At 51.5% G+C, this 14,273-nt stretch overlaps 2 protein-coding genes and 1 long non-coding RNA gene across 4 annotated transcripts; 1 reads left to right on the top strand and 2 right to left on the bottom strand.

Moving 5' to 3' along the window:
- Positions 1–1,017: 1,017 nt before the first annotated feature.
- On the bottom strand, positions 1,018–6,977 carry NOBOX (NOBOX oogenesis homeobox). The gene is made up of 8 exons (XM_049714998.1): positions 6,973–6,977; positions 5,776–6,425; positions 5,248–5,354; positions 4,745–4,924; positions 4,458–4,689; positions 4,044–4,275; positions 3,198–3,502; positions 1,018–2,503 (listed from the first exon to the last, which is right to left on the bottom strand). Exons 1-8 carry the CDS (start codon positions 6,975–6,977, stop codon positions 2,202–2,204), a joined length of 2,013 nt encoding a protein of 670 aa, XP_049570955.1. The 3' UTR covers positions 1,018–2,201.
- On the top strand, positions 6,759–10,196 carry LOC125965370 (translation initiation factor IF-2-like). Its single transcript, XM_049714729.1, has 2 exons — positions 6,759–7,968; positions 8,282–10,196. Exon 1 carries the CDS (start codon positions 7,030–7,032, stop codon positions 7,882–7,884), a length of 855 nt encoding a protein of 284 aa, XP_049570686.1. The 5' UTR covers positions 6,759–7,029; the 3' UTR covers positions 7,885–7,968; positions 8,282–10,196.
- Positions 10,197–10,219: 23 nt separating this feature from the next.
- LOC125965373 (uncharacterized) lies at positions 10,220–11,435 on the bottom strand. Of its 2 annotated transcripts, none has more exons than XR_007479155.1 (2): positions 11,256–11,435; positions 10,220–10,852 (listed from the first exon to the last, which is right to left on the bottom strand). It is a non-coding gene; the product is annotated as an uncharacterized LOC125965373 (long non-coding RNA). The 2 variants fall into 2 exon arrangements; XR_007479156.1 differs by having other exon boundaries at positions 11,260–11,435.
- Positions 11,436–14,273: the final 2,838 nt, after the last annotated feature.

Raw genomic sequence — 14,273 nt, 5'->3', positions numbered from 1 at the left:
AACCACTGGACCACCAGGGAAGTCCCCATTTTGAGTTTATTTTTGTGTATGGTGTTAGGGAGTGTTCAAATTTCATTCTTTTACACGTAGCTGTCCAGTTTTCCCAGAACCACGTATTGAAGAGACTGTCTTTTCTCCATTGTATATTCTTGCCTCCTTTGTCATAGGTTAATTGACTATAGGTGCATGAGTTTATCTCTGAGTTTTCGATCCTGTCCCATTGGCACCACTCTTAAAAGGAACATCCACAAACTCATATTCATCTGAAGAGAGGAATTTAAGGTGGTAAAGAGTGAGACTGGGCCACGTGAGGCCAGGGCTCTGAGGAACGACACACAGTGCTCAGATTTCGTGATATTAGGTTTATTCTTTGTAGCACGTGGAAAGCAAAACTCATATCAGTTAAACAATATTGACTTCCTCCTAGTAGAAGAGAGAACTTCGTAATAATTAAAGCTCTCAAACATTCTGTAGGCTCTTGTGTAAAGGAGCTAGCCGCCCCCTCCTTTGCAGCCCCCCCCTAGAAAATCAAGACTGAGTGATCCTCCGTCAGTGGTGGTACAGAGATCATTCCTGCATTTGCCAGGTGGTTGGACTTGTCAGCTTAGGAGTCTACGCTTCTAAGAAGTTTTCACCATTTTCTGTTTGCTTGGTCTATCATTCATTCTCAATGAACTTATTTTGTTTTCAGTATACTATTAGATTGCCTAACACTTTAAATCTAATTGTTGCATATAAGCACAGATCTTAAAGCCCTTCACCCTTAAATTCTTGGCTTTAGATATCTACTGTTTTGCTATCCATACCAGGCGTTACTTATCGGAGTGGCAGGAACCTAAATCAGTTAAGATCTGGAGAAAATATCCAGCCTCCTTGTAGGGCTTTGAAAGCAGCAGTACGCCGTGGTGACTGATGGCAAGAGAGGAGGAACAGCACGGAACTGAACACTTGTTTTTACCCCTTACATAGAAGAATCTTTTCCCCTTACGTCTGTTTTTAGGCTGCTCATTTCATGGGCGTCATGAGACAAAATGTGAAAACAAAAAAGAGACGTATATCTTAAAAGACCTAGCTACATCACAATATAAGACACTATTTCAGCGTACATGTTGCAATCCCTAAATTAAGGCTACTAGGATCCGTGTGTGTCTGTAGAACACTAGTGCAAAGCTACTAAATACTGCTGGTCTTTAAAACCCTACACAGATACCCGGACAGGCGTTTGTGTAGCTAAGACACTTCCTCTCCATTTCTAAATACTTTTCCTTTTCAGTTCTCATGAGCCATGACGCTAGAACTAGTACGATGGATTTAAGTTAATAATTGCTTGTAATACATGTTTTAAAAAAAAAAGTGTGTATTTTCCAATGATCGTAGGATTGGAGGTCCAGGATGGCACCCGATGTACACTCGTCAAATGCACGGTGAGGTGGTCCGAGAGGAAGACCAGACCAGCCATGGCCCCTCATTCCCTCCCCCGCCCCCCCCACTCCAGGAAAAAAAGACCACTGGAAATATCAGTCATGGTTCACAATTCTAGAGGCTTAACCTAAATAGCCTGGGGCTTCTCTCGGTAATCCTATCCCTGCAGGGCCCTAATTCCAGAGAAGGGCCGGGGCGCAGGTGTGCTCAGGCTCAGTTCTGGGTTTGGGGCTAGAACGTGGTTTCATGGCAGGAGCAAAGACGCCGTCCAAGAGGCCCAATTCCTCCCCCAGCAGGAGACGGGAGGATGCCAGCCTCCACGGGATCCTGCCCCATGGGGGGGACCTCACGCGGGCCGCCCGGGACACAGCTGGTCAGCTGAGTGGAAAGCAGTGACGGGCACAGCGCTCTTCACTGGCGTGAGCGGGGAGACGCGTCATTACAGAGAGAAACCCAAGGGTAGACGAGTTTACTGCTTACAGTGGACACTGTGGCTCATCTGCGTAGCGAGGCAAGAAAACAAACGGATACAAACTTCGGAGGTGACACAGGCCACCCTTTCTTCAGGGCCACCATCCAGAGGTGTGGGGAAAAGGGCAGGGCCAGGCCTCTTCCTTCCCAAATCAGTGTCCGGAAAGATGAGTCCACAAAGGGGGAAATGCCCTACTTCCACCCCCATCCATAGACTCCAGTCTTTCCTAACACTTCACCCGCCGTCTACTCTGGGGCGTCCCAACCCTCCCCAGCAGGGGGGGCCTCTTCACTCCACGGCCCCAGCACTAGGGGCCATGGCCGGTCTGGTCTTCCTCTCGGCCCTCCTCGGGGGCTGAGGGCAGCTCCACAGCGGCGGTGGGCAGCTCCTCTTGGGCCTTGCTGAGTAGGGGCTCCGCACCGGGCCTGGTCCCTTCAGGAAGCCGGGTGAGGCCTGGAGAAGACTGCCTGCTCGAAGCCTGAGCACAAGGGGCTGCAAACAGATCCAGGAAGTAGCCGTCCCCTCCCGGGGGGCCCCCCAGAGCTGGTGGACAGAAGGAACTGGGGAAGGGCAGGTCTGGCAAGCAGGGGTCATTCCAGGGGACTGTACCTGTGGGATCAAAGAGCAAAACAAAGAGTAAGTAGGATGATGGGTACCAACCACGTTCAACGTGTTCTGTGACAGAGTCCCCTCCCTGCTCCACAGAAACACGGGTTAGGACCCTGGAGCGAGTCTCCCCTCAGCAGCAGGCAGGCTCCTGTCTCGAGGTCCTACGTCTGGGTAACAGTGACACAAAGTGGACCGTGGGTCAGGCCGAGTGAGTGCCCTCTCGCGCAGGCAGGAGACTGGGAACCAGCATCTTTCTTCCCCTTCTGCTGGAACTGAGTCCTCCTAAGATGGTCACTTCCAGGATTTCAGGGTCCAGGTGGCCCATCGGATACTCACATCAGCTCCCACCTATCCCGTGCCAAGTATTCCACACCTGTGGTTCCTAATCTTCAGCAAGCCCTCTAAGATACGGGAATATTATCCCCGTTTCAGAATCCAGGAACCTCAGGAGAGCCCAGAGCTGAGCTGGACTTTAAACTTTGCGTTTCCTCACTCCAAAGCTCTCTTGCTGAGTCTTACTCTGCTCTGAAACCTCCGAGAAACTGGAGGAAGGAGAGCTCCATAAGGACAAGCGGGCTTTCTGTAAGTAACAGTGATTCACTCACCCCACGCCTTCCCTCCAGCTCACGAGGCTCTCTCCCTTCTCACCGTCCTCTGTCACCTATGGCCCCTTTCTGTTCCAGCCCCGACTCACCCATGTTCCCAGCGGGTGGCTGCAGCAGGATCTGCCCTGATGGAGGGCCCGGGAAGTAGCCCTGGGATGTGCCCCCGCTGGGGCCATAGGACAATGCAGACAGGGAGTCTTCCAGCAGTGGAGGGGTCAGGGAGCTGGGCATGTGGAAGGGGAAGGGGTGCAGGTATGGAAACTGGGGCTGGGGGTGTTGGAAAAGCTGGCTCTGTGGAGCCTGGGAGAACTGGAACGGTCCTGGCTGGCTGCTGGGTTGATATTCCTGGGGTTCCAGCTCCTCCAAGTACGAGCAGGCGGGGGGTGGCGTGACGCTGAGAGAGACAGAGGAGTATTTTTTTTTTTTTTTTTTTTGCGGTACGCGGGCCTCTCACTGCCGTGGCCTCTCCCATTGCGGAGCACAGGCTCCAGACGCGCAGGCTCAGCGGCCATGGCTCATGGGCCCAGCCGCTCCGCGACATGTGGGATCCTCCCGGACCGGGGCAGGAACCCGTGTCCCCTGCATCAGCAGGCGGACTCCCAACCACTGCGCCACCAGGGAAGCCCCCAGAGGAGTATTTTGTGCGGCTCGGGGGGCGGCCCCATTCCTACCGCGCAGCGAGGCTCCCCTCCCCCATCCCCACGACCCCAGACCTGCCACCTCCTGTTCTTTCTCCTGCTCTAGCTTCTCATCCTCGTTACTGCGCTACTGCTGTGATGTCCTAGATCCTTCGCACCCCAATCCACTTACCCTTTTAATCCTCACCACATTTACTACTCCTTGCTTCTCTCAGTCACCCTCCCCCCTCCCAAGCTCCATCTATCTTTCCTCCTCCCGTATCTCAAGTCAAGTACCACCGCCATTAGGTGGCGTACCTTGTCCCCCACGACCCACAAGGGCCATCCTTGCGGCTGCTCTCGTTGCCTGGGGTATCCAGCAGCAAAGACATCAGCTGGGAGGTGTGCACGGCGCCGAGGGGGAAAGGAAGGTTGGCTCTTCGGACAGGTGGAGGGCTGAAGAGTGGTGGGGTCACGTCCACCCTCTGGGCACCCTCACTCTGTTGGGTCGGGGCCAGAGTCTGGTCAGATGTCAGCAGCATGGGGGGCTCTAGGAACAGAGGTCAAAGGGGGGTTGTAAGAGTGGTCCAAGTGCACAAAGCCCGGGTCCCCCTGAACGAAACCGTGGGGAGCTCCGGCCACTCCCAGGTCTTTCAAGAAACAGCCCTTTGACTCTGCTGTCTTCCGCGCCGCTGTATTTCCCAGACAACCCTTGGAAGGTGGTCAGCTCACCTGGAAGGGGATCCAGCGGGGACTCCTGAGCGAAGGTCCCAGGCTCCCGGTCCACGGGCACAGCAGGTGGCGGTCCGGCTGCAGAGCTAGAGGGAGACGAGCGAAGACTGTAGCTCGGGCAGTCCCTGGATTCAGACTGGGGCTTCAGTGTAGGGAAAGGGACCCAGATTTCCAAACTGCGCCTCCTACAAGGCACTGGGCAACTTCCCAACCTCATGCAGTCAAAATCCCTCTATTAGCCAACAACTCCCTACGCCCAGCCTTCCAGTCCCTTCTCCCCCTAGAGCCCAGGATCCCAGCTTAGCCCCCAATTCCTGCCCACGGGGATGGGCCCGGAAGAGGAGAAAGGCTTGCCTGCACTGGTTGCTGGTGGGGCTGAGGGCAGGGCCAGCAGCAGCGTCCGTACTCTCCTTCCCGGTCATTTTCTCCACTTTTCGCCACTTTGCCCGGCGGTTCTGGAACCACACCTGTAGGGGAGAGACACCCGAGGAGCTTGAGAAACAGGGTAGAGCCTGAGGCTCGGTCCCGCTGTCCCATGATGTCTCCGTGACTGTAGGAGGTCACTGCAGCGCTCAGGCTGGCAGGGAAAGGTTCATCGAGATGGCCTCTGAGGCACTGTGCTCTTCCCATATTCTAAGGCTGTGGCAGCGTGGAAACAGGCAAGAACACAGCCCCATCTGAGGCCTCACCCCAGCCCCTGTCCGGGAGCTGCTGAGTACTTGTTTGGCTCTCCCAGAGTGCCGGCGCGTGGGTTCTCCTCCACCCCGAGACTGAGGGCAAGTACCCTTACCATGATGCGCTGGGGGGTGACTCCCACCGTCTGGGCAATCTCCCGGCGCTTATCGCTGTCCGGATAGTGGTCTTCTTGGAAGAGCTTTTCTAGCTCCTCCAGCTGGTCTGGAAGAAGAAAACACTGGCTTGAGCATGAACACCAGTGATGCGGAAGCAGAGGAGAAAAACAGATACCTCCAGAGGGGACCGCTGTCCCCAACCCGAGGGCCTCCCCACAGCCCTGCGACTAAGCTCCCCATTGGGCTGGGGCCTCCTGTCTCTCAGGCTTTGTGGCAGGGAACTGTGTGGTGTTTACTTTCCTGCCCCTTCTACCCTGGGCCCAATTTCATATTCTGATGAGAAAACCCAACCTTTCCCTCTGAGGTCAGAGGTCATGGCCTGCACAGGTCAAGGGAGGACCCGGCCAAGGTGATGTACAAACCAACCACACTCCTCTCTCCTGGGGCTGCTGCATGCTCTGTTGAGCCCAGCTTTCCCAGAGATGAGGCCAGGTCCCCTAGGTTTCCGCTCGCCTTCAGGGACTTACCCGAGCGGTATAGAGTCCGCGTCTTTTTCCGGCCTTGGCAGGTCACATCCGGGGACTTCTTCTGGTCTGTGTTTTGGCTGTTCTGGGCCAACGTGCTGAGGAGGTTGGCCAGATGGCAGGAGCCCCGGCCTGACCCACAAGGCACTGGGTTGTACGTGGCCCGGGCTGGGTTAGCGACACTGGGAGATGCCGTGGAGTCCAGACCCACAGCGTTAGGCTTTTTCTGCTTACCGGGGACTGGAGAGTAGGGCCTCTTCCCCAGCTTCCCCTCTCGCACCGGGAGAGGATGCCCTTCCCCCTGAGGCTGGGGTCTAGGCGGGCCCAGGGCTCTGTCTTTGCGGAGAGCCCCTGAGCCCTGGCGCTGGCAGGCTCTCCCAGCACCGGCCCCAGCTACTTCTCCAGGGGCCTTTGATGGCTGCTTCTCCCCGGGAGCAGCACAGGAGAGGGGCACGTCCTCACTTGGGGCTTCCCGAGTGTGGGGGGCTGAACTCTGCAGGGGTTCCTCCTCCTCTAGCCTGGCAGCCGGGGGCTTGTCTCCGCCCTCCTGACCTGTGGAGAGCCAGCACCCGCTGACCTTAGCTCGGGAGAAGGAACAGCCTGGACCAGGAGGGCGTGCTGCTTCCTGGTCTGCGACGGGTGTTCTGTTCGATCTGAAGCTTTAATCTGTCCACTTATCAAATGGGGTAATCATTCCAGGCGTACCTTCCTAACTCTGCTACTGTGAGGGTCAACTTAGATTATCCCACAGCTTGGAAACGCAAAAGCAAATGGATGCAGCCACGAGGAGCCTGAGCTCGCGTACCTAGACAGTAGGCGTGCAGTCCTAATTTGCGGGGAACTTACTCTCTGTGAGTTCCCTGTTTTCTCCCCGAGACCTGGAATGTGAGTTTGAGGGACAGGCATCTATTCAGGGGTTTCTAGGGGACACATGTTGGCGTGGACTCTGGGAAGAGAGAGAGGAATCGATCGAGACTGCTGTTTTTTTTTTTTTTAATGAAAGTTGCATGAGATAGGCTGTCTTAAGGAATGACTTTCTAACAATGTGTAAGAAAGCTGTAGGTCATGGGCTAAGGCGCTTGCTTTGTCAGATTGTTTCCTAGGGTACAAGCTGGTGAAGGGGGTTTGCAGGCCTTTATGGTGGCATGAAGCGGGGAGGCTGGATGGTGAAATGGGGAAGGAGGGACACACCGGTTTTACAGCATTTTAGGGGCGCTCGTAGCCTAGCAAACCCGGTACACAGTAGGTGCTCAATAAATGCGACATATCCGGGTGATAGGCCCCGGTAAGAAAGGTGATGGGTGTGGGAACCTAGAGCAGAAGAATCACGGCCCTGCTTTTCTTCCCTTCAACCTCAGAGATCCGAACGCCAAGGATGGGGGCGCGGCGTGGTGGGCTCCCTGGCCCCCGCCCCGTCCAGCCCCTCTCAACTCCCCTCCAACCCCTACCCTCGGCCTGCCGCTGGGCCCCAGCCCCTCAGGCCCCCGCGCACTCACCTCGCGGCTCCGGGCCGCGCTCCGAGCTGAGCTCCATTGCCTGGACTCCAGCACGCGGCCGTCGGACTGCTTTTGCGCGCCGCCTAATGAAGCCTCGCGCTCGGGCAGGTGTGCGGAGCTGCGAGCGTGGGGGGCCCGCGCCCTCACCCCGCCGCCTGCGAGGCCCACTCGGGAGGGCGGTGCCTGGGGCAGCTGCGGGCTGCCGAGGCCCGGGGGCCACGCCGCTTCCCGCCCCCGCCGAGGCCCAAGCGGGGGCAGGTGCGGCTCCGCTGCGGCCCCTCCCCGGTGGGTGGAGGTTGCACGCGGGGCGTGGGCGAGAGCCCGCCTACTGGGTCGCGGTCGGGAGGCTCGCCTTAGAGGGCCAGGGCGTTCGGCTGGGGGAGGGAGGCCGGCTCCCTGGGCCGGACTTGGTGGCGCCTTTGGCCTTGGAGACAGAGTCCTTCCTGTGGAAGGCGACTTGGGGAGCCACTTATCAAGGGAGCTCCAAACCCTTAACAAGGGTTCCCTGTCTCCCAGCTGCATCAATGAGGTTTCCCCAAGCCTCAGGATTAATGAGCCCCCAAGATCCCAGGCTGATTGGAAGGTCCGTAGAGCACGGAGCTGTCCTCGAGGATGAAAGCGAGCTGGAAGAACCCAGGCTGCAGGGTGAAGTGGACACCTCTTGAATGGGACGCAATTGTACGCGCACGGGAGGCCGCAGGTAAGCCGGGAGAAAGCACTAGCTCGTCAAAGTTTTGTCTCATGTTTCCACCCACTTGATATCAGTTTTTCTGGCCGAGAATGAAGGAGCGTCGCATAAGGGAGATCTCACAGGTGTGATCTTTACGACTCCCAGTTCCTGGAATGTTTCTTGTCTGCTTTATAACATAATTTCAGGATTTAAAATCCTCATGGCCTCTTCCTTCCATCTGCCCTTGAGTGGGAGGCGCTGGCCAGATTGAAACAGGTGCTTGGTGCTGTTTGGGGGTGGGGGGTGGGGTGGTCAGAATAGAAATCAGGTGTTTTGCTTTTAGGCTTTAAAAGACTCTGGACGCCACGTGCTTTCCTGCTGTAATCACCTATTGGTAAGTTTCCCTGTGCCTTAAATGCCTTTCAGGGGCTTGGCCTACACACATGAACTTTGAAGATATTACGAGTTCTTTCTGAAATACAAAAATTGTAAACGAGTTAACTCCGTGACAACATGACCAAAATTCCAGGCATCTGGTGTTTCATTCTGACTCCCATAAGACTAATATCCTCTAATAAATGAGGGGTTTAAAAATAGGGCCCAGTTTCAGCTAGAAAGGAAGCATTCCAGGCCATGTGAGCAAGGAATGGGGGCAGTGAAGTCGCTTTCTTTGTGGAACATCATCATTTGGTGGTGACGTGGCGGTAAATGGAATGCAATCGTCTGCTTGCTTAAACATTTACAGGACACCTACCATGTGCTGGGCACTGTGCGCAGGTCACTTCCTGCCTGCACAAGCTTACTGGCAGAGAGGGGGTTAGAACAGTGACGCAAGTAAATGGACAGTGTCCATACGAGGAGGTCGGTGGTGAGTTAGAAGGATGCATAGAGGAGCAGGAAGCTCTGCTGGACTCGGATTGGGGGTGGGGCAGGAAAGGCCTTCTTGGAGAGGGTGACACATGAGCTTTGAGCTGAAGTTTAAGGGAGAGGCATTCTTACCATGTCACAGCCCTGCTTAAACCCTGAAGTGGCCCTTGCCTGCCTGTGTGACAAAAACCAACCTCCCTAACCAGGAGAGGAGGCTTCTGAGGTCTGGTTCTTTCCTCTGAAGCCTCAGCTCGCCTGCTTCCCACACCCAAGTATTCCAGTTTTAATGTCTCTTTTGACCTAGTGTTTTTCAAGGAGTGTTGACACCCTGGGTCAGAATTTCCTAGGGAATTTGTTTAAAATGTGGCTTGCTGGGCTTCCCTGGTGGCGCAGTGGTTGGGAGTCTGCCTGCCGATGCAGGGGACACGGGTTTGTGCAGAAACAAAGTCAACTAAAACCATCCCCGGGGATGGAGATAGGGCAAGTGGATGGTGGGGGCTTTGTCGGGGAAGGAGATGACCTGTTGTCCTTTACTGAGGTGTCTGCCGCAGTGAAAGCGGGTCACAATTAATTTCTTAATAGGTTATCCTATCTCATTAAATTAAGAATAAATCATCCTTCCCTGCCATCACTTACGTTGTATTTCCTCTCGCCGTCTCTTTGCCCTCTGCCTGGGTGAAGGTCAGAAAGGCAAAGGCTCAAATCACCCATAGGCTGGACACCACCCTTACATAAAACTTTGAAAGATACAGAGTCTGACTGTATAAAAGGGTTTGCTCTGAGACTTGAGGAATTGAAGATGTTGGCATTTTCTAAACACATAAATAATTGAATTTGTTGGGCCTGGGCTCTGACATGAGAGAAATCGAAGCTTTCCTCCTCTTTGTTTCTCTCTTTCTTTCCTCCCTTCCTCAGTCTTGATATTCTTGCCTTGTCGTTTTGTGTGTGTGTGTTTTTTTTTTTACAAATGATATCGTTTTCTTTATTTACATGAAAATTTGATTTAGCGGCTGCAAGTGAATTTGGTCTAAGAAGGCTTGGGATAGCGTCTTGACGTGTTTGGTTGAAAAGGGATTGTACTTATGATATATGCTGTGGAGAGTGCTATCTTTCAGATAGGGAAGAGGGACTGCTCTTTATTGGGAGGACAAAAAGATACTGTTTTAGGGGTACTTGGAAATATTTATTTCTATGACTTGGTCCATGGCATCTTCGTGATCTTAAGGCATGTTCATAGACCAACCTTGTTTAGAGGGAAGGATTATTTTGGGGGGGCAGTGCGTGGAGGGGAGGAGGTTCTCCTTAGTTTTCAGAGCCAAACTATAAACCACCACTTCCACCCTCTTAGCAAGCGCCAGTTATTCCAACATCTTTTTCTTCTCATGGATAGAATGACAACAAAGAGGAACAGGTCTGATGCTACTAAAGGGTATAATTAATCTTTTGTTTTTCACATTCTATGTAGAGTTAACCAACCGTACAATGAGTTTAAGCAAGTGAAATAGATTCTTTGTCCTTCCTCCCTCCCTCTCTATAATGAGAAAAATAACCAGTAGAAGGTGGTTGACTGAGAAAATGTTTCAAAGCAGAGACACAGGGTAATGCATTCTTGTCCTACATGCCACTCCTGGGAGTAGGCAGCAACAGGTCGTTGGAAATCCTGGGACCAGAGGCAAGAATACAGTTGTGAAAAGGCAGAAATCTGAACGGGCCCTGGGTCGGGAGATCACAGTCCCAGCAAACACGGGAGGTAAAGGCCGCAGGAAACAACCAGGAGGCGAAGCTCCATCCAAGGCAGGGGAGGGCAAAGGGAAACCGGAGCTCATCACAGGTTCGGGGACCAGGACGTCCTGAGCCCGAAGGAGGTCCTTGGCCGGATGATCAGATAAACGCCGTGGGCTCACCATGACAGAGCTGAGGGTGCCAGTGACGGGGGAGACACTGGGAGTTGCCGAAGTCTCTGCAGAGCTGCTTCCTTTGGAAACCCCGGGAAAGGCTGGTTGGAGGTGACGGGCATTGAGAACACCTGGCTAGAGCAGAAACTGCCCTGGCGGGGAGAAAACAGGTTCTGGCATGAGTGAGCCTGAGCACTTGTAATCCCTGTGCCCCAGACTCCCAAGTTTTTATGCATCTAACAAGAATAGTGACTGTGTCTAAGCAACGTGGCTGCTGCTAGTTTTTAATCAGGCCGTCCTCCTAATAAATCACTATTGCTTGTGTGTTTTGTAATTTACAAAGTACTTTCCCTTGCATTCTAATCCCCTCCTGATGTACCCATGTTCTGGAGACAGACTGTCTTCTTTCTGCTCTGTTCTGGCCTTCTCCAGGATTGCAAAGCTGTAATGCTAACTATAGCCTGGCATTCAAGACCCGCTCCAAACCCAGCCCCGGCCTTCCCTCATTCTGCATCTGTGGCTGCTGTCCTTCCCTTCTCCTCTCACCCCACTCACAGACCCTCGTCTAGTCTCCTCATGGTGTCCTCTCGTTCCAATCTTGTGGGCCTCTCTCAGAATGGCCCCCGCCTTCTCATGCCTCGGGACCACAGAGCACATCGTTTTATAGGCCTGGAACATCGTCCCTTCCCTTTTATTTCTGTTAAAGTCTTACTCATACTTGAAAGCCCAACCCAAATAATCTCTTTCCTGTGAAGCCTATCTTAGCTTTCCACCGCCAGGAGGAACTGCTCCTTCCTGTATCCTCCCACTGTGCCGTGCTTACCTTGATATTACATCACCTAACACAGGCTGACCTGATGAGAGCTCTGTATGTTCTCCACCGGATGGTGAGCTCTTACGTGTGTTAACATACATCTGTTCATGCCAGGCGCTTTCTACTTGCTTTACAGATATCAAGTCATTGAATGCTCACGACAGCCCTCTAAGGTTCTATGGTTAGCCCCATTTTATCGAAGAAGGAGCTGTGACACAGGGAGCTTAAGTGCTTTGCCACAGATCACACAGCTGCTAGGTGGCACACCCAAGATCTGAACCCGGTTGGTCTGGTTCCCGGCCATACTCCTAACCACTAGGCTTTCCTGTTTATGTCATTTATATTTGCATCAAGATCCTCCAGGGAACTGAATGTCAATATTATGACATAGTGTGAGTGTGTTTCGTGTGTGGTAATTGCAATCGTTGCTTTTGTTGTGGTCATCCATTTACAGTGCTTGGTGTCAGTCTATTTATCTCTTGTAAAAATAAAATACATTGTGTGTGTGTGTGTGTGTGTGTGTGTGTGAAAAAAAGGTACAAAGTTTCAGTTATACAGGATAAGTTCTGGAGATCTAATGTACAGCATGGTGCCTGGAGCTAACAGTATGTATTATTGTATATATAAAATTGGCTACAGGGTAGATCTTATATTAATTGTTCTTATCCCACACACAATAATAATGATAAAGGGGTGCGAGGGAACTTTGGGAGGTGATGGAAATGTTAACGGCCTTGATGATAGTGATGGTTTCATGGTCATGTATTTATCCCCAAACACATAGAGTTGTATACATCCCATACGTATGATGTTTCAAATGTCAGTCAGAACTCAACAAAGTAGTTTTAAAAAGTAAAAAAAAAAAAAAAAAAAAGATCCTCCAGGGCTTGGCATGGTGGTTTGCACATGGGGATCAATGATTGTTCATTGACCAGAAGTTGATCACCATTGCCGGGAATTAGAGGGCAGCGTGGGGAGTAGGTGGCTATGGCTGTACGAGGGAGCAACAGTGATGGAGCCGTTCTGAGCCTTGACCGTGGGGGTGATCGCATGAGTCTACACGTAAGATAAAACTGCATAGGACTAAACAGAGTTGACCCTTGAACAACACGGGTTTGAACCGCACAGGTCCACATATGTGCAGATGTTTAAAAATAGTAAATACCATAGAACCGCATGATCCGTAGTTGGTTGAATCCGCAGAGGTGAAATCTCAGGTAGGGAAGAGCCACGGATACAGAGGCCAACTGTGAGTTATACATGGATTTTCGACTGTGCAGAGGGCTGGCGCCCCGACCTCTGCGTTGTTCAAGGGTCAAGTGTATATACGTGTACACACACAAATGAGTGTGTGTGAAACTGGTGAAATCTGAATAAGGTCTGGGGATTGTGCCAATATCAGTTTCCTGGTGTGATACAAGATGTTTCCACTGGGGGAGGCAGATACGAGATCTCTCTGTATGATTTCTTAACACTTCACGTGAAACTACAATTATCTCAAAATTAAAAGTAAAAAATACATGTGTACATACATACACGTACATATATACATAGACGTGTATATATATATATATATATATATATATATATATTAATCCCAGTGTTTTGACCACAAGTTTAGTTTTCCTGGATTCAGTTAAGTGTAATTGACAGAAATAAGATTTCATGTAGCGTAGCACTCTTAACCTTTTGTTGACCGTGATTTTAAAACATTTAGATTTAAATTATATCTATTTCTTTAAGCGGGCTGTTGACAGGCAAGCAGAAGAATTTATGTCTAATTTGTTTTAAAAGTAAAATAACTCTGTCTCTCTTAATAGGAATGCAAATTTATCAGGAAAATATTGGTAAATAGTAGAAATGATTAGAAAAGAAAACAGTACAATTTTCCATCAAACAGTATCAGTTGTAGACAGTTTGGTACCCTTCCTTACAGTATTTCTGCCATTACCGTGTTTCATATATGTTCTACATGATTGTAATTAATTATATATATATATAATTTTGAGCATTCCTCCCTGCAAAACGTACTGTGAAAAGCAGAGTCCTTTATTTTTTTTCCATCTTAGGAACTTATTGCGTGACCATACTGTAATTTAATTATTCTCCACCTGTTGGCAAAAACTTTTAATTTGAAGGTCTACATTTTTTTTAAATTAAAAAGCAAACTTGAAATAAAGCTTCTAATTCTTTTTTTTTTCCTCTTACAGACTTTAAAAAAAAATCTCTTGGTGACTGATCTGACCTATGGTTTTTTATAGTCCCAAACCCATGAGGAGCCACAAAGTTGTTCATTGTACAGAAATAGGCAGCCAGGCTGGCAAGTGTACAATGAAAGTGCTTCATCAAGGAGGGGCCTAAGCTAGACGGGCCAACCGGGCAGGTCTAGTGAGAGTTAGAAGATCCCCAGAACAAGGTGTTTTTCCTCCTTTGCTGGCTCAGGTCTACACCTCTGCCAGTGGCTTGACTGACTTTTCTGGTGTTCAGGTGTAGGGTCGTGGCTCCCAGGAGAAAGTGCTCTGCCAGGAGCCCTCATGGTGCAGGAAGAGAGCTCTGCTTTCTGGCCAGGGTGTGGTCCTGACCGTTCTATTGGTGCTTTTAGGCCATGGACTCATGTCCTCGTGGGCTTTGAAGCCTTTGAGCCTGTGCGTCTGGTACCCTGTGACCCAGGTACCATCCCCTCCAGGTCCAGTGAATAGTGTGAAAGGTGGGGCTGTGTCCTGGTCGGCAGGCTCCTCTGTGCTTTGGGGCACCAAACT

Source organism: Orcinus orca, chromosome 9 (genome assembly GCF_937001465.1).
Source record: "Orcinus orca chromosome 9, mOrcOrc1.1, whole genome shotgun sequence".
In the NCBI taxonomy this organism is placed as follows: Eukaryota; Metazoa; Chordata; class Mammalia; order Artiodactyla; family Delphinidae; genus Orcinus; species Orcinus orca.
Note: the sequence above shows the minus strand (reverse complement) of the source record. Positions and strands in the feature narration are given on the sequence as shown.